The sequence below is a fragment of the Colossoma macropomum genome, unplaced genomic scaffold (assembly GCF_904425465.1).
Source record: "Colossoma macropomum unplaced genomic scaffold, Colossoma_macropomum, whole genome shotgun sequence".
NCBI classification, from domain to species: domain Eukaryota; kingdom Metazoa; phylum Chordata; class Actinopteri; order Characiformes; family Serrasalmidae; genus Colossoma; species Colossoma macropomum.
The window spans coordinates 30,628,101-30,648,260 of record NW_023494785.1 but is presented as its reverse complement, the minus strand read 5'-3'; the positions used below and the strand labels follow the sequence as shown (position 1 = coordinate 30,648,260).

At 38.4% G+C, this 20,160-nt stretch overlaps 2 protein-coding genes and 2 non-coding genes across 4 annotated transcripts; all 4 read right to left on the bottom strand.

Moving 5' to 3' along the window:
- Nucleotides 1-482: 482 nt before the first annotated feature.
- cunh8orf37 (chromosome unknown C8orf37 homolog) lies at nucleotides 483-7,282 on the bottom strand. Its single transcript, XM_036590344.1, has 7 exons — nucleotides 7,228-7,282; nucleotides 6,705-6,920; nucleotides 6,342-6,435; nucleotides 5,469-5,527; nucleotides 4,628-4,693; nucleotides 2,445-2,540; nucleotides 483-852 (listed from the first exon to the last, which is right to left on the bottom strand). The coding sequence occupies exons 2-7, from the start codon at nucleotides 6,845-6,847 to the stop codon at nucleotides 693-695; spliced, it is 618 nt and encodes a 205-aa protein (XP_036446237.1). The 5' UTR covers nucleotides 6,848-6,920; nucleotides 7,228-7,282; the 3' UTR covers nucleotides 483-692.
- A 383-nt stretch (nucleotides 7,283-7,665) lies between these two features.
- Nucleotides 7,666-7,747, bottom strand: trnas-aga. Its single transcript has one exon. It is a non-coding gene; the product is annotated as a tRNA-Ser (tRNA).
- Nucleotides 7,748-8,473: 726 nt separating this feature from the next.
- On the bottom strand, nucleotides 8,474-8,545 carry trnae-cuc. The gene has a single exon. It is a non-coding gene; the product is annotated as a tRNA-Glu (tRNA).
- A 2,154-nt stretch (nucleotides 8,546-10,699) lies between these two features.
- Nucleotides 10,700-15,031, bottom strand: LOC118821617. The gene is made up of 5 exons (XM_036590319.1): nucleotides 14,976-15,031; nucleotides 14,738-14,862; nucleotides 13,523-13,757; nucleotides 13,295-13,401; nucleotides 10,700-13,131 (listed from the first exon to the last, which is right to left on the bottom strand). The coding sequence occupies exons 1-5, from the start codon at nucleotides 15,016-15,018 to the stop codon at nucleotides 12,985-12,987; spliced, it is 657 nt and encodes a 218-aa protein (XP_036446212.1). The 5' UTR covers nucleotides 15,019-15,031; the 3' UTR covers nucleotides 10,700-12,984.
- Nucleotides 15,032-20,160: the final 5,129 nt, after the last annotated feature.

The following is a 20,160-nucleotide window of genomic DNA, read 5'->3' as shown; positions in this document are numbered from 1 at the left end:
AGCATATTATTTATTCTAGTCTCTTGATGTGCTGGTAATGAGATACTGCACATTTACATTAGTTCAAAATATAATGTTTGTTCGTTATTAACTCTGTACACTATATTGTTTGCTCTCTGTGCTTTTGATTGGAGCAAAACAAGGATTTACAACAGTTTAAATATTTAAACGTGTTACACATAATGAATATATGCAGTTCTGAAGACCTCAGGACTTCAACAGTTCAGTGAATGTCTGAATAAAGAATGTTCATCACAGGGTGCCAAATATTCTGCTGTCAGTCTCACAGCTAAAACATCTTAACAGAAACTATTCGGTGACATGAAAGAAATTCAGTTTGGTGTGGAAGTGTGGTCTAAACCTAACATAATGTTTCAGTTAGACCTTTCCATACTTTGATGCCACCTGAATGTATTTGTAAAGTTAAATGCTGCAATAAACGCTGCAATAACTCAGATTTCTCAGAAGAAAGTGATAAAACTACACGTACAATGGAAATGACACCATAAAGCGACCCTGTATTAAACACCAAGTGTAGCTTATTCTATAAATACCTGGTTTCTCCATCTCAAAAACTCTAATGACAGACATGGAAGAATGATAGAAAATGGCCAGCATCTTCTCTGAAGCCAAGAGCATATCAGTACTTGGGTGAAACAGAGTTGCTTGGTGCAACGTGGTCCATAAGATCATCAAGCTTTGTGCTGACCGCAAACCCACTTGAGCTGCGGTATGTGCCTCAGTTCAGTCAGGGTGACGGCGGAGTGCCAGCTGCACTGGCAGGCATATGCACGAGCCCCCTGCCTCCTCTTCAGCTTGGCTCGCAACTTGTTATGGTCTGGCATGTTGTTTCTACAACACAAAAGCACAGGTAAATAAAAACAAAACAAAACAAAACAAAACAAAACAAAAAAAAACACATTTTTTCTCTCTCCAATCTCCAATCAGTGCACCAGTAATAACTGTTCATTTAATTTTGTATTTTGCTCACAGAAACCAGCCCAAAGTGTTTGATTAACAGTACAATAAAAAGTTCGGAATCACTGTTCTCGTTATTACTTCATGGCTTTATATTACACAACAAAAATACAATATTTATTAATAAAAACTAATTTTGTTGTTAGTGCATGTATGAAATGATCAGTGGTGGACATGTACTTCATTACAGTATTTAGGCACTTTTTTAATGTATCTGTACTATAAAGTATTTCCATTTTTTGATACTTATACTCCTCGAAATTTCACAGTAAATGATTGTACTTTTTACTCCAGTGTTTTTGCAAAAAACTAAATTTATATAATAAAACTAACTTTTTTTCATAATATACCATAGACAATGATTCCTTTTACAAATAAATCAAACTAATCATTGTGCACTTTTCACATCCCTCTTCTAAATGCCAAATGTCCAGTTATAGCTCAATAGCTGTAACTAGGCCTGGGTACTACCTAAAATGTAGTAATACTGTGTGTATCAGATAATTCTGTTGGTTGGGGGCAGAAATGTTGAAGAGGAGAAATGTTGGCTTGTTAGAATATCTCGCAACACCTTTGAAACTTAGGTATATTTAAAAAGAAGTACTTTCACAAAAAATATAAACAGAGCACTTAGATGCTTACTTGACTAGTATTTTACCAAGGGTATCTCTACCTTTCTCCACCACTAGGAATGGTTCTGTTAACATGTTAGTACTCTACAACCTTATAGGTTTCAAATAATTTGTAGGAAGCTGTACAAAGTATGAAGAAATGTTGGAATTAAATTAACATCCAGAATGCCTTGTATTATCTGAATGAATAAATCTGAGGCAGATCATGTATCAACAAATAACTACAAACAGACAGTTACAGTAGATTATTTATTGTTTAATAACTTCTTGATGCTCCTAAAACAATTGAAATGACACCCTCTGTTGTCTACACACACACACACACACACACACACACAAACACACACACACACACACAGATGTGTAAGTTACAGAACAAGATAAAAGCAGACAGATCCTTACAAAATGGAGTAAACAACATAAAAAGCTGCAGAACATGAGTCACTGTGTGTTTGATGGTGAAAGCGAGTACAGAGCATTCCGACTCTGAGCCTGAGATAAGGAAATGATGCAGTCTTGTGGAAAAAGCATAGTGTTCTGTTATTTATGCTTCCGTGAAAAGTTTCTCTAAGTGATTACTGCATATTTGCTTTCAGCACCGTTTCCTTGACTAATGCTCTTTGTGAAAAGGGAAAAGAAATTATCTCACTCTGTTACCCTACGACAAAAAAAACAGAGCAAAATATTCTGAAAGTCAGGCAAAGATAGTGGACCACTGACCAGTTCAGCTGCCCAGTGCTTATTTTTATCATGTATTTGCTTCAGCTTCCTAGCATGTGCTACTGCTGCCCCTCTCCTGACCAAAATGCATCATCCAATACTACATGAGCATACCTGAAGAAGAGATAGTCACAGGAAGAGTCCCACTCATGATCGTCAAACATGGTTACATGGAAGTCGCAAGATGTACATCGTAGCTGGTCACATGCCCTGTAAGAGAAGGTAAAGTGAAAAGAATATACACATGTTTAGATTGTACACCATTTCTAAGAGATGTTGCTGTCCTTCAGTAACTAGATTTAACACAACGTTACTTGAGTCAGGCTATTTGTGATGAAGCTAAAGATGTAAAAATGTTACACTGCCAACTGGTTATGTTGTTATTGCTAACTTCAGCGTACTATCATTACCTAAATGCTAAACTAAGTATGATTTAATGATAAGACACCACACAATAATGTGTCATTTCCATTTAGTGCAAAATGTTAGCGTTAGATTGAGATGATTAGGGATGCATCGATCATGAATTTTAATGGGTGATTCCAATTCTGATTTTTTACAGCCAAATTTTTTGTTCACTGATTTTTATTAGCTTTTTTTTTAACCCCACAGATTATACTCTGTGAGCTAAATAAACACATGAATCACTTGTCTGGCACTTTTTGTTAGCCAAAGTTTCAGTATAAATAACATGATTTGTTCTTTAACGGGCCAAACTGCCATTTTAAATCTTTAAATAAAAAATCATTTACATTTTAAATAACATGAACCAAATAGAGTGATACACTGAAGGTAAGAAGCAACTACATAGCATGCATATTTATTTAGCCATGCATGCAACTATTAGGTCATGCATAACTGAACAGTTTCATTTTAAAATGCTTTATATCAATTTGTAACAATTCCTGGTATAACAAGTTTTTTAAAAGAATAAGAGACGTATAATGATTATTTCTCTAATAAAGATGGTATTAATCACAATGTAGCACTGACTTCAGTGTTACTGTAGTGCTGATAATGATCCACCACCCAAATAATACCTGCTCTGTGAGGGTCCATGGGGGTCGTGACCACTGAAGAACAGGGTAAAAGGGGGCTAACAAAGTACGCAGAGAAACAGATGGACTACAGTCTGTAGTTGTAGAACTACAAAGTGCACCTATACAGTAAGTGGAGCTGATAAAATCGACAATGAGCGCAGAAACAAGGAGGTGGTCATAATTTTATGCCTGACTGGTGTATATACATAATAATAAAGAGAAGATTCCTGAAAGCAGTCTATAAATGTAGTTATGTTATAACTGTAGTTTGGGGGAGGAACATGCCTGAAACCCCTCCTTCTTAAAAATCTAATGCTCCAGAAATTCACATCCTCACCTTCCGTTCCTGTGACAAAGGTTCCCAATCCCCACCACCCCTTCTCCTCCCTGTTCCTCAGTCCTGCTATTGCTATGAGGGGGGGATCTGGCCTTCTAGCTACAGGCAGAAGCTGCCCAGAACTCCAGCCTGAGTTTTCAGAGCCCCCACAACTCCCTCAATCAGTCTTCCCTCATATTACCACCACATGTTGAAGGCATGGTCTGAACTCACAAATGTGTTTTGGAATGAAACCCTGTGAAGGCCTTCTCCACTTGTCATGTACTCTGACAGCTGAAGATACTTTTGAGGCTACGTTCTGGGCAGCAGGCCTGGGTGATACCTCAAAATAATTAGCACTATATTTTCTAGAAAAGAAATTGATTATTGATTATAATGCCCCCTACACTTCCCCAGCCCCCCAACCAATATACAAGGTCTGCTGCATCTTACTTTCTACTTTGCTCTTTTTAGTTTAGTGCTGTTCATATAAAGAAATTTGGTGTTTTCCCCCATAACTGGTATCACACTGGTATACAACTAAAGACGTCTTTAAAAACAATGTAGTATTATATTTTCAGCATTTTTAAACTGCTGCAGGCTCAACAGGTGGTTTTCATGACATCACAAAATGTCACTTTGTGATGTCACAAAAGGTTCCACATCACAAAAAACAACAAATTCACTACAGTCTTTCCAGATGTGGACTATGTGGACTGAGGGAGTGAATGGTATGTTTTGAAACTTTAATAATGTTTAGAAACTACATCTTGTCCTTTTATTTAAAAGAAGTGAGGAAAATTTGTTTTTGCATGATATGGCCCCTTTGGCATTTAGAACATCATTATTTAAGATAACTGAACTAAGCTCAGAGTATCAATCAGCCGTTGGTTCAGATTGCAGAGTGCAGTGTGGGAGAGGTTCATCATAACAACACTCACCTTCGAGAAATACTTGTTCCGACACCCCTTGTCATTGAGCTTCCACCCAGAAACAGAGGGCAGCATCTGTATGTAAAATGCAGAAGCACAATTAAGTCAGCTCAACTCAAATTATTATTGTTTCTCCAGAAGAAGACTAAAAACAAAAACCTGTACTTAATATTCATCCTCAAGGTCTACATCTAAACATATTTAACTAAAACAAGCTGTGATTAGGCTCATGTCTTTTAGGTTACCAGTCCTTGCAGATTTTCGGGGCACTATGGATTGATTAGATTCCACATTTTGTAAGTCGCTCTGAGTAAGAGGATCTGCTTAATAAATATAAACGTAAATGTACACTAACTGACCAAGGCCTTTGACATTATCTGTCAAATGAATGAAATGGCAGAGAGTTTTAACACTAATGATACTAAATTAGTTGCATTAATGTTATGCAGAAACATTTGTCGGCACTTACTTTTATAAAACTGTTACATTTGCTATTTTGGTCATTAGATGTTTCCATGAACTCACAATAATCACTATTACGAACAATAACAATAAATAGACTAATGCTATAACATAAATCTGAAATCTAACATGCATTTACACATTATTGCAATTATAAATCTGAAATATTAATATGTGTAATAATAGGCTTTAACAGGCACCAGTTTATTTTTCCAATTGTCCTCTACCTTTGCAAAGGCTTTTCTATTTAATAAGGCTTAGTTTAGGAGTATCTTTGGGCATTGGCCTGGGAAGATTTTTTTGTGTGCAACACAATAACTCTTGAATTTTAAATTTAATTAGCTTATAATGCAATAGTATATGTTCTTCATAACTATCATCTACTTACTTTTTTGAAGCTGTCTGAGGAGAAGAATGCTTAGTGCAGCTCCTCTCTGCAGCAGGTATCTGTAAACATGTAGTTTATCTTAGCAGCACAGCACCTTTTTTACTGTTAGATGTGGAAATGGCCCAGTTACACTATATGTCCAAAAGTATCCAGACACCCATAAAAAATGAGCAAATTCAGCTACTTTTCCCATTGCATTACAGGCATTCAATTGAGCTGTGTTCTCTGGAGTGATGGAGCTCAATCCAGTACCTTTGGGATGAGTTGAACTGGAGCATGCGATCCAGATCTGATCATCCAACATCAGTAATCTACCTACCCTCACTAATGCTCTTACGGCTGAATGCAATTAAATCCTCACAGCAATGTTCCAACATCTAGTGCAAGTGTAACCAACCCTGGTCCTGGTGATCTACTTTCCTGCACAGTCTAGTTCCAACTACAGTTTTCTACACCTGCTCCAGCTTATTAAGTTCTTCAGAGGTTCTTGACTGGCTGCATCAGCATTAGCTGAGGGCAGGGGCACCGTGTTATAGACGTAGGCTGGAACTAAACTCTGCAGAAAAGTAGGGCTGCGTCCAAAACCGCATACTACTCTAATGAATGGACTGCTAATAATTGCATACTAGATTTTACACACTACTGAGTATGGTTATATGTGGTTTTGGACGCAGCATCGATCTACAGGAGGAGGTTTGGTGACCACTGATCTAGTGTAACGTTAAAGCCTTACCAGAAGACAAGAGGCTGTCACTGTAGCAAAGGGGACAAACTTTCTAGTAACACCTTTGATCTTTGAGGCTGGATGAACAGGTGTCTTCAAATTTTTGGACATGCAGTGTAGCTTCTATGCACTATAACCGTCACACTCACGTCTGAACTGACAGTCAGGTAATCATCGTCCAGAATTTCCTGAAGCGCAGCCTCAGTATCACTGTCTGCTCCGGCTTCGTGTTCATTCGTACTGCTGGCAATGAAACACAACAGCTCGGTTTAGTGTTTCACCATCAAAACAGAGCAAACAGAGCCTAAATACCCACTTCATTAGCTTAGCTGATGTCACATACTCAAATATATAACTGGCTAAAACCGTCGCGTTTCTAGAAACGTGTAAATCTGATCTGTAAAGTTCGCTAGTCGAGATTAGATTTACTGCAACTGGACCACCTAGCGTTAACCTAGTTAGCTACATGGCTAAACAGCTAGCTCTGTGCAGAGCTGCGGGGATTGGTGTACCTGTGCCTGGAATCATTATTTCTCCGCTGTCTGAAACTGTCTTGGCTTACTTTAAAATTACAGGAAGGTTGAGCTGACAGTGAAGTATTTCGACAAAACTTTGCTTCAACCTCGTCAAGTAAATCGTCCAAATTGTCCGCCATGATGGCTGTGTCTCAATCCTCCAGTCTGTTCCCTTCAGTCCTTCACTCCGTCTGAGGGGGAATCACAGCCAGTCTAGTGGGAGCGAGCGAAGGAGAAAACAGGCGTCAGACAGACACGTTTACATAACTTGGGCTTGACAAAAGACTCTTGCACTTAAAGGAAGATTAATTGTCACTAGAAAATTATAGTTATTCAACTCCAGCTTTCATACTGTGTCTTTTAGGTGTTGTTTAAATGGTTGGTGGGTTCTTTGTTTGACGCAATGTGAAGAGCAAGCCGGTGATTTATTTAGCCTGTCGGTTTTAAGTGTGGGTTTACAACACTTTGTTTCATCTACATCAACATCTGTTTAAGACCGAAGTGTCCAGTCTTATCTTACCCTGCTTTAAGCCGTGTTTGTTTTCTTCACACACTTCGTCACACACAGATGAGGGAGTAGGGAGCGAATCAAGGGAGGCTGCTGAATGGATAAAGGCCGAGGAAGGAGCTGTCACCATAGAAACCCCATGGCGACATATAACACCACGGTCACAACACAAAGATGCGTGTCACGCACATGTTGAAGAGAGAAACTGGATTGTTTTTTTTGTTTGTTTTCGTATTTATTTATTATAACTCCATTATATGTAACATTTCCACATCAAGTTTTATTGTTTACAAGAAAGTAGTTTTTCTAAGTAACTTACAGGTAAGTTCTACATAAAACATACAAATGAACAGCACCCTGATTTGAAAGTGCTACTAAAGCAGATACGAGCTCGGTCAGATCGGGTTGCGTTCAGAGACGCCTGTTTTACTGTGAACTGCAAAAGTGTCACGTTGTCGGCAGGATTCGAACCTGCGCGGGGAGACCCCAATGGATTTCTAGTCCATCGCCTTAACCACTCGGCCACGACAACACGGAAACCTTCCCCAAGCAGACGTCATGTGATTGTCATGTGACAAACACCACATTATCAGTGCTACATTGATCAGACATAACATTATGACCACCCCCTTGTTTCTACGCTCATTGTCCACTTTATCAGCTCCACTTACCATATAGGTGCACTTTGTAGTTCTACAATTACAGACTGTAGTCCATCTGTTTCTCTGCATACTTTGTTAGCCCCCTTTTACCCTGTTCTTCAGTGGTCAGGACCCCCATGGACCCTCACAGAGCAGGTACTGTTTGGGTGGTGGATCATTCTCAGCACTGCAGTAACACTGACGTGATGGTGGTGTGTTAGTGTGTGTTGTGCTGGTCTGAGTGTATCAGACACAGCAGTGCTAAAGTATGCAGAGGAACAGATGGACTACAGTCTGTAATTGTAGAACTACAAAATGCACCTATATAGTAAGTGGAGCTGATAAAATGAACAATGAGCGTAGAAACAATTGAGGTGGTCATAATGTTATGCCTGATCGGCGTGTCTTATGAGTAATATCACCTTTAATAGGGAAATATAAGTGTTTTTCATTACACGACAGCTATTATATCCAAAGGTGTTACAAAACGATCGTGAAACTCTTCATTCATTTATCGATGTTACGGGAGCAGTACTACACAGACCTCTCTGTATTTTGCGGTAGACTGAATGATCTGCGGTTTAAAAAAACGCAGACGTCTTTCATCAAAACAACTGTTCCCTGACCGGGAATCGAACCCGGGCCGCGGCGGTGAGAGCGCCGAATCCTAACCACTAGACCACCAGGGAGCTGGCGACCCTTTAACTCCGACAGCCTGACATGGTAAACGCTATTTACCATATTAGCTATTCATCATATTACTATATGATTGTTATATATGACTCATATATTAGACGTTACCATATTAGACATTAATCAATGTATAATGGAATGTACCTTATTTATTTTTATTTGTTCTTTTATTTAGCTCAAAAAATACTGTTACACAGGTAAATGCACTCAGACACTGTAATGAGAGTAAATATAACTCGTTGAAGTTCTCATCTGTTTCTGTAAACACAGAACTATTAACCAATAGATAACATACTGCTGAGGTCTTCTGTAAAAGCCCACATATAAGAGGAGGCTTTCTCGGTTCAGATATTCGAAAAAGTAGTTTTTCAGGTGCACCGGTTACTATAGTATGTTAAGAAGTCGCTTATTTAATAAAGGTTTAGAAATCTTTAGTTTATTTTTTCTTTTATTGTCCGCTTTATTCCCCTCCCACAATCCTCTGAGCAGGACTGCTGTCTGTCTTCTTGACTGAGCGAAGGTGGACTTTTCTTGTGTGTTCTTGTATGTGGACTTTTCTTGTGTTTATGCACCAGGGGGCGCAAATGAAAATGTTTTGTGCTTTTGAGAGCTGGCATCAGCTTCCTATTTTTTTCTGGTAGTGAAACTGTTGGTGTGCTAAACTGGGACAGTGCTTTACAGAGACATTCCAGCGATGCTTCCGGAATTCTACATAATTCAGTCGTTCAGATGTAAACAAAGTCATCCAGAGTGGTTTGATGTGAAATGGTGAGTTCTAGAGAAAGTTTACAGTGCTGGTGATAACCTGGCGTCACATCATCAACAATACAATTAGCCAAGCCTACCAGGTGGCGATATCCCACTTCGGACACCAGTGTGTCACCTGCGGTGAAAAAGCAGCAACATTAAATGCTGTTTTAACGGCGGACAACTATAAATGGAAGTATGGAGCTAAAAATAAAACAATGAAAGTCAAAACTTAGTGATATTCTCATTGAAGTTATGAGGTATGTTTCAGCCTGGACTGATTTTTAAATGAGGCCCAACACAAGGCAGCCAAACAGAGGTCATTTTCATGTACGACTCTTAAAGGCACAGTAACAAAAGCAGCCTGTTCTGAGAGATTGGAAAATGCTCATGTTAAAATTCTGACTGTTTTGGTAAACTCACAAACGTTATAAGTGGACCTCAATGAAAAAAAAAGAAAATACAAGAAAAATGCAAGATATTAGGCCTTTAATAAAACAACAAAGCAATAAAGCAACAGAAAAAAACTTCTTTAAACTTTAGTTAAATCTTTACTCTTTAGTCTTTTATAAGTCATTATTCCACTGTGTCAGAAAGAGACAGAATAAACGATGTGACCTGTGAAAACTATTCCAACTTGGGGACAATGCAACCATTAGAAATGAATAAAACCCTTCCCATGATGTAAAGGTTGTGTACCAGTTAAATCGGTTTTTAAGTTTTAACCCAGGAACCGTTTAGGAACCTTTATTTCAGGGCTGGCTTTTCTCGGAGACAGACAGACAGTCCTACAAGCACAAGCTGATCAGGGAGCACATCTCAGGCTCCCGTTCTGTACCAATATTTATCATCTGGATCCTAAAGAATCTGAGCTTAGTGTGAATTTGAGGGAGGTGGACGTTAATAATATAGAAACGTTAATCACGGTGACATGAGGTTAACAAAGAAGAATAAACATGAGCAAAAGCAGCAGTTTAAACAGCTGTTAGAGTTAGCCCCTTTAGTTAAAGGGAAACTCACCGATTTTTCATCATCTCTGCATAATTAAATGGCTAAGATATAAACAGAGTCGTTCAGAGTGGCGTGAAATGCTCTGTAATAGAGAAACTTACTGAGTCAGTATTGTTCACAGTGGTGGTGATACCTGATGCCTGAGATATTGCAGTTTTATGATAAAGTTTTAGTTTAAAACATATTTTTATCAATTTATTTTAACCCATTCATGGTGGAGGGATACATATGAGTGTTCTAAGGTAAAATAGTCCCCAAAAACCTCTTTTTTTCACATTTATGACTACCATCATCAACTTACATAAAAAAAACTCAGAAGACGTGCATTTGGATAATAAATCAAATGATTTATTTGTTTTATAGACATCGTGACTCTTCGTTCTTATGACCACCACTGTAAAGAAATCTGAGTCTGTACGTTTCTCTACAGTGAACCAGTTCACATAAACTGTTTACGTCTCAGCCGCTGAATTATACAGAAATTCTGAAAAATTGGTGGCATTCCCCTTTAACACAGGTCGTTACAGAAAAAATAGCTTCGAAAAAATTAACGTTTGTTGTCATGGATCGGAAAACTGACCCAATGAAAAAAATACCAACATTTAATAAAGTGGATCAGGGGCATCTGCTTTTCAACTGACCAAAAATCATCATGTGTTTTCGATTAATCAATAGCTGGAGATGACGTAATACGACCACGTGACGCATGTCATCGTTTTGATTGGCTTTTACATGAAATGTGTTGATGTGCTTGCAACTCTCAAGATGCAGGGCGGTTTACATTATGCAACTCGAGTGCAATTTAGTGACATGTTTGTTTTAAGCAACTAAAGTTGCTGGCTTTCTCACAGTAATAATTCCAGTATCTGTAGGCTGCTTTACACACTGTGAAAGTGTAGTCACTTCGATAGCCATGTGGTTTCATGTGGGGGGAAAAAGTCACTTGCATTAGGTGGGTTAAGACAGCTCTCCTCATTTATATTATTTATTATTATTTTACTAATTTAAAGAGCATGCAGACAACACTTGTTTCAGTAAGTCATTCTGAATGCTATAGTCTCTTTAAACACAGTTTAATTACATCTCAAATAAAAGCTTAAACAAGTAAGTTTCCACTTGCATGAAAAACAATTTACTAGAAAACATATAGTTGCCTGGACAGAGATAACTGCATTAGAGCTACCGTGGGGTAGAGTCATTCTGACATGACTGTAGATCACGGTGATGAATGATCACAGTTACATTCATTCAAGATATTAATAAAACAGCTACAGGTCTTTCAGCATGAATTAAGCTTAATTATTATTCAGTAAACATACTAGACAATGTAGTTCAGAAGCTGCAATGAGCTGTTTATGCTTACAGGCTGTGAAAATTAAGTAACAAATCACCTTTTCTTTCTGACTAGAACATAAATTATAAAACTTACATGCTTGTGAAGACATAATTGGAAATGATCTACATGTAAACACATACTTTATGGCATAAATTGCTCACTCATGGCCCCAGTAAAATGGACTAAATTTTATGTTGTACCGAAACATTTCAGCTAGAAATAATCAAAAAGGCACTTTCAGTTTTCATCTGAAAGCCAAAAAAGAAAATTTTGGCTGAAATAAAAAAAGACTGAATAAGACTAGATCGACTTAACAAATCATTTAAACATGAAACAGTGATTAAAACACTGTTTGTTCACCTTGTTCTCCTGTACCAGCATTTAAACATTTGGAGCTGTAGTAGATCAACAGTGGAAATGTCGGCCATGTGGAACTGTTATAATCTCTATTCATGTAGAGTTTTAGAAGGGGGTACAATGATCAAGAATGTCTCTACTACAGGTTTGGTACCATGTAAAACACTACATCTTGCTTGATATATGAAACACAGCAAAACAACAGAAGCAGAAAGAAAAGTTGTGGCAAGGATGCCAACTCCATCTCTAGCCTCAGTTTTGGATATGATGAATAAATCCACCCATCCACAAAGTGCAAAGTGTAATTAATAGAATAATGGAATTTATTGCCTTGGATGAACAACTGATTTCCCTGGCACATTGTGTAGCCTACAAACCGAAACTATTTTATGTTTGAACTATTTTTAGTTAGTTTAGTCAGTTTAGTCCTATTGAAAGCAGATTTTATCAATAATAAAGGCATATTTTCTTTATTACATACACCTTCTATGAAACCTTTCCTTTGACTTTCCAGCTTCAGTTTTCATCCAGGTTTGTCCTGAATTTCAGTTTTTGGCCTTATTATCATTCTGGTATATCTCTAGATGTTACCACTCTAAAGTGTGAGAAGCTAACAAGCTCCAGCTTCTACATGAAATCTGAAAGATCACTTATCCCATCTACAGAGCTCTCTGCTTTGTAACAGTGTTAATGTGGTTTTAGCAAAAGCATCTTCTCATCAGGTGTATGTGAAATTATACATTTGCATAGTTTAAGATTAGTTGAGAATTACAAACAAAAAAGTCTCCACTGCGTACACCTGAAAGATGCTTTCCCAGCACAGTCACAGTCTTAGTAAGGACAAGCACAGTCCTTCCTATTCCAGCGCTGAACATTGCCTCACCAATCAGACAAAGTCAACAAGGAACTATTTCTTCCACAGATCCACACTGACCCTCTTCGATGTGTTCCTCGGTTTGAGACCAGAATATGAGGATTACAGAGTCACACGTATTCCTGGGCTGAAATCTTCGAAACCACTCCTTTTGATTCCAAGCTAACGATGAGGTGCTTCATCTTCTGGGTTGTCTTTAGTCGAGCATCTTTTGAGAACTTGTCTTTGTGGTTGATTAGTGTATTCCTTAGACAAATCTGGAAAACAATAGTGTTAAACGTTAACAACCTGATAAGTGGAAAAACATTGGTCTTGATATGTTAATTAAGTTAATTAAGGTATTGGAACGTAAAAAGTGTATCTGATTTCCTTATATTGACTCTACAGGCCACAGCAGAAAGACAAAACAGGATTACTTACATAACTAACATAGAACATCAGCAGTGCTGCTATAAGTAAAGTGATGGCCAGCACCAGATAAATTGTATCATTTTCTTCATATTGTCTTGCATCATCTTTGAGTTGCTCTGAGGAACACAAAACAAAACATCTGGATGAAATAAGATGTTATTTGACTCAAGTTGTTTTTGTATATCAAGTACTTCCCAATGCAGTCCACTCTCTACATTTAAGTACATTTACACTCACCATAGACCCGGAGGTGAATCTCTCTCTCCTGGTTCTGATGGCCAAGGGGAGCTGAGAGAAAGCAGAGGTATGTCCCAGCATCCTCCACAGTCACGTTGGGCAGGAGAAGGCTTTGTGAATCCTCCAGCAGCTCCACTTCCCGCATCAAACCTCTGTATCTTTGAATAGTGCCATTATTTTGTGTCAGCCTCTTCATCACTAGACCAGTTAACTTGCGAGAGGAAGCCTCACTGACCTGAGAAATGAAAGCAAGTCAATCAGTTATGAAGGGAAAGTCACTTTACTGGCCTTAAGAGGCATACAATAGTCTACACTAACAAAACTGGTTAATTCCAGGCCTAGACTGTTTCCAGACCACAAGCACATGACCACTCACATTTAGAAAACAGTATTACGTCAGTTAACTTCTGCTATCACTTCTGATTCATCCAGTTGAATAGCCTAAAGCAATGTTTCCCAGTCTCAGTCCTGGTGTGGTCAGCATTGCCGAGGTACAGTTAAGCTTTCCCTCCATTTTTTTTACCTGAATCAAGCGTGCTATTGCAGAGGCAAAAGACTCACTAAACGCTTCACCAGTACAACAAGACTTTGCCATCGTCCTGAAGTATCGCTACACTAGAGTGAACTGTTTGATCATTCTTTTTCATAGCATGTTTATAGCAAAGGGCAGCACATGCATTTCTTTGAGGTATCTAAGGCCGTTCACAGCATCTTTTTAAACCACTGCCCACATCTATACCACCAGACACCAACAAGACTGAATAGGACATTGCTTACATTCATCCCAGTCATCCTTCCAACTCAATAGCAGCACAGCTAACTGTTATCATGTCTTATTCTGTGGATACTAGGTGGTTTCATAGATCTTCATAACTCTTATCAATGCTGGTCCTCACTTAGGACAAGACATATAACAATGTAATGTAATGTATTTATAATTAATTGATGGATTTGCATACAAAATAGATCAGTTTGTTATTTTTACATAAGACAAATAAAAAGTAAGTCATAATATAACTTTAGTGCTTTATCCCATAATGAATAGTTCATGGTCCCTGAGCTCTTATGATCACTATTACCCCACTGAAACATTTTCTTGAGAGTGTGTTGTCCCATCCATGAGATCACACGTGCATGTAAAGTTACAATCCTTCCGTCAACTTCATTCTTTTAATACCTTCATAGTTTATCTGAAATGAGTTAAATGTGTCCTACCTTGTACCATATGACAGACTGATAGCGCACACCGGGCTCAGTCGCTGCCAAACAGCGCAAAACTGCGTCCCCTCCGCAGACGGACAGCGCTTCATGCTCCACACTGGCGCTGTGCCCTCGGACAGCTGTGGACACATTAGGCACTGAGTTACAAACCACGCCGGTGCGGAAAAAGGACAGAACAGCGACTCCTGCTAACCGGAGTCAAAGGATGGTCAAGAACAGCAGCCAGTCTTACCGAGTGAGAGGAGAAACAGACTCAGTACTCCAGTGTAGTGCATCGTTAGGCGCAGATAGAGAAGTCTGACGGATGCCCTGTTTTTATTATGGGACAGAAAGTGAAAGGTGGAATCCCCCCCCGCAACAGACTGTGATCACACGCGCACGCCCACGCGCGGGAGGAGCTCAGGTCAGCTGAGCTAGCGGAGCTTCGACGCTTGAAGGCTCATCAGCATGGTTCGCTTCGCCTTCATCGTATTATTTACAGCCACTGTTTTCCAACATGGTAAGTTTTTTAGCAATCATTTGCATACATGCTACGACAAAGTTTGCACGCTGAAATCTTAAAAACACGCCGGGTGGGTCCGGTTAGCTCACTGTGCTGCGCTGAGCTCTCTCACCGCTTCATTCACTGCGTGAGACGATAAAGACGTTTCGTGAGCCTCTGATTTCTCTATGAACGCTAAAGAAATGGTCCGTCGGTGAACGCATGAGTTGTGTGTGGACATTTCGGGTTTTATGTTTGATTTTCTGTTTTTATTTTTTTCGCTATTGCGGGGGAGAAAGTTTGTGCCGCTTCAGACAAGCCCCGCCTTCCTCGCGCAGGAGGCGGGCGCTAACTGTCCTCCGCTCAGTTTCTTATGGCCCACTACTCCGAACGGTGGTCACCAAATAACCGATATACACACAAATACTGTATTATCTGTCTAATATAAAGGCACCTACATTCAGGTATAGGCTGAACGGCTCAGTGTCTAACAGTTAGTGCCCTGTTTCGTAGTCTCGTGACGTATGCAGTGCACTATATAGGGCGAATGGAGCGATTTGAGATTCAGCCAGTTAATTTCAGCACTACGACATCAACACGTGCGGTCCAGCTTCCGCATCCAGGCTGAAGCCCCTCGGCTCTGTGAACAGAACAGGGAGAACAACTTCGCTTTTTCAGGAAATTTTCAAAATGCTGTTTAATGTGCGTGTATAGCACAGCTTCAGCTTCTCTTTTGCTGTCTTGTTTGTAAACACGTTGTACTTCCGCATTGAATTCCTCGTGTAAATTTCCCTCCACCGTTGGGGAACTCCTCGGGAATCCCCTCACAGACCCGCATCAGTCTGCTGACGAAGCCGCTTTCACACCGTCGGAGCTGGGGGATTTCAGGTCTCCAGCTGTTGAACTATGACTTCTATATAGAACTATTTGATGTTTACATTGTTCTTTGCATGGTTCTTCAGATTGATGGAGAATGTGTTGTAAATGGTTCTCTGCAGCACTATATACAACACATTCTCCATCAGTCTGAACCTAAGCATGAAATGGTTCTATATAGAATTCATGGTTATAAATAAAACCGTTGCCTTTACTAAAGAACTGTTGAGGGACCATGTTTTAAAGTGTATACACTGGTATTTGAGCAACAAAGTGAGGATTTCCCTTTATTATAAAGCAGAAAGCCGGTTTCAGATTCTTCAGATTCAGAGCACTGTATGCAGGGACTCAAAACAAATAGGTTGATAAAATATCTTTTAAAGCACTACGTTTTTGATAATTGTAAAATGTAGAAGCAATAAATAACTTAATAATACAAAACCTTGTTTTTCCTCTTACTTTGTTTTTTCATAATTTGAAAACCCCATTGCATGATGAACAGATCAATGTGTCGAAAAACCTTGTTAATTTAACTTCCATTACAAGTTAAGAAATTTTTTTCGTTGTGTAACGTGACCGTTTTGGAGATGCAAGGTTTTGTTCCGACAGCGATGATATCTTGGCTTATGAAGAGTTAGAAAAGTTTCTCTGACGAGCCCAGTGGTTCCCAGGTTTGGTCCTGGAGCACCCCTGCTCCAGCTCAACCACTTCAACTCAGGAAGGACTCATTAATCATCTGATTAACCATTGAATCAGGTTTGTTAGGGTGCATAATAGCATTTTGATATTTGTGATATTTGCTAAACAAATGTGCTAACAAATGTGTCTTTGGATCAGTGCCATAGAAGAACCAGTGCTTAGGGGCCTCTTACTGCTAGGAGCCTTGGGGGGGTGGGTCGCTCTGCTGACCACAAGGCCTGAGTGCAGCTATGAAAATTAGATGAATGGATAGCCCTTGAATATGTAATGACAAAATAAATAAAATAAAGGCCCCTTGGCATGTACCTTGCTACCATATTCAAAATAATTTAAAGCCCCCTAACACCAATCTAAATGTGTAGAAATATTACTATTATTACTGTATTATGACTATTATTATTACTATATTATTATTGGGATATTACACATTCTTTGAGAATCAGTTTTTGCATTACAATTTTTTCCCAGTGCAGTTTGAAGTGCACATAAGTGCTTAATTAATGTGATTTGTCAGGTCTATGTTTTTATTATAATTTGTTATTTTTTTCATTGTTGTAAGAGTGTGGGGAGGAGGGGGGGGCTCAGTGCTCAGTGCAGGGCCCTCATAAGACCATAAATCCATACCTGCTTGAAACGCATTACCAGCTGTTGTCTCAGTGTGTTTTGGCTGAACAGGTTTACTAATTATGTTAAACATTGCTGGAGTTTTCTTTCAATCACAGGTTCTGGAGTACCTCCTGCCCTGTGCATTTATGTGTTTTCCTGCGCTAAACCTCCCTCTTCAGCTCAGGAAGGGCTTTCAAATTAGGTTCTTAATTGGATCAGCTGTGTTGGATCAGGGGATTCTCCACCACCAGACATGGGAACCACTGCCTTAAATCATCCACTGAGTGGTTACTTAGGAACTTAAAGAACCCATTTGGCACCTTTAATTTTAAAGAGTGGTCTTGAGGATCCTAACAAGCTTTCTGTTACTCTGGGAGCTGTTTGATGGCACTTAGTGTGGAGATTAGCTCTATGTGCTTTTGAGGAAGGCATGTGTTGGTCGATACTGACAGCTAATCCTTTTTCTTTCTTGCGCTTTCTCTGTAGTGGTGTCCACATCAGTGCCAGAAACATATGAGAATTATCTTTGTGCTGGAGGACCACAAAGTCTAACGTCTGAGCGCGCAACAATGGCCGAAGACTGTGAACAGATTTGGAGTATTGGGAGCAGCGTAAGTAAAGCAAGACAGTGTTTTCATTTCAGCTCTGCTATGTTCCTCACTTATGATGAGTAACGTTACATTCATGCAAAACAGAGAGTCTAACGCTCATCCAGAGTACTGTACCTTATTTACCCCGTTTAATGTTGTACTTCCCTCAGCCCATAGGAAGAATCTGGAACGGAAGTGTTGAGTGCCACAGACCATGCAGTCAGGTGACTGTGGGTAAAATTGTTGTCAGCAAGTGCGTCAATATCACACTGACTGTTTTATGTGTAGAGGTAAGGAATTTCTATTCCCCATTAGTGATTATAATTACACATGTGATAAATGCATATGTTAAATTCATTCTTCTAATTTTACTTTTAAAGGATTATATGACTGAATATCGGATTCATTTTAGTGGTAAGATTTTAAATGGATATATACATACATGCATACATATGTATATACTTACATCTTCATTCTTCATAATGTAGTAGAGCCAAGGCAGTTATAATTGATCATTCTCTTTATGATATTTCATTGTAGGCATCAACCCTTCACCACAAATACAGCCCAAGGACAGAGCTCACTATGGTAATACTATCAAATACAGTACAACTACTTAAAAACATCAAGTTTGTTATATCCTGTTCAAAAATCAGAATTCAGAAAAGTGGCTTGTAAAAGTATTTGATACATTTAATAGACAAACTAAATTTGAGATGCAAAGACGGAACAAATAATGAAATCTGAACATTTTTATTATAGTTGAGAAAATATTGAATTTTTAAAGGGTTGAGTTTCATATATTTACACATAGAGGGCTGACATATCTGATGTTGTGTAATCATCAGGTTTCTATGCAAGTCTTGCTGTCCTTGGTGGCCTGCTGGCAGTGGTTTTGGTGGGACTGTTGTTCCACTGCTACAGATCTCACCATGATGGCTCCAGGAACACAGACGTGATTCAGCATTAATTATACAATGCTAGCCTACATTCACTGTTAATATGTATAAAACAATACTTTTATATCTTTATATAAATGTATATACCTTTATATATATATATATATATATATATATATATATATATATATATATATATATATATATATATAAGTATGTATATATACACTCATTGTCCATTTTATGAGCTCTACTTACCATATAGGTGCATTTTGTAGTTCTACAATTACAGATTGTAGTCAATTACATCTGTCTGTCTTCACACTTTATTACCCCCTTTTTATGCTCTTCTTCAATGGTCAGGACCCCCAGATGACCACCACAGAACAGGTACTATTTGGGTGGTGGATCATTCTCAGCACTGTAGTAACACTGACGTGGTGGCGTGTTAGTGTGTGTTGTGCTGGTACGAGTGGATCAGACACAGCAGTGCAGCTGGAGTTTTTAAACACCTCAGTGTCACTGCTGGACTGAGAATAGTTCACCAACCAAAAATATGCAACCAACAGTGTCCTGTGGGCAGCGTCCCGTGACCACTGATGAAGGACTAAAGGATGACCAACACAAACTGTTCAGCAACAGATGAGCTATCGTCTCTGACTTTACATCTACATGGTAGACCAACGAGCTAGGTGTGTGTAATAGAGTGGACATTTTTGATTTTATAGAAAAAATAAATAATACATTTGAAGCTGTGGAAGCTTCATATAATATATGTAATATAATATATAAAGGTGTAGTATAATATGAAGTATAAATATAAAATAAAAGATTTAATATAAATAAAATTAATAAATGAAATATATAAATACTTGTGGATGATCAAGCTGAATGAACAAGCACACAGGTATGCTATATGTGTGTGTGTGTATAAAAAATTGTATTTATAGTCAGCTAGTATCAAAGATGAGACTGTCTATCGTATGTTTGTAAATGTGAATTTTCTTAAATATTGAAAATATTTTTATGGTAGGTTTTAATCGTTTTATGTATTTTATATATATATATATATATATATATATATATATATACTTTTTTGCATAGTTTATATATGATATTTTGTTGTACATACATTTCTTTGTAATAGATGAATGTGTTGAATTCTAAATATATTTCATATTTTTTATTTTATTTTAATTTTTATAAATACTTTTACAATAATCATTAGGCAGATGTTCCAGTTCAGAATGACTCAATTATTTAATT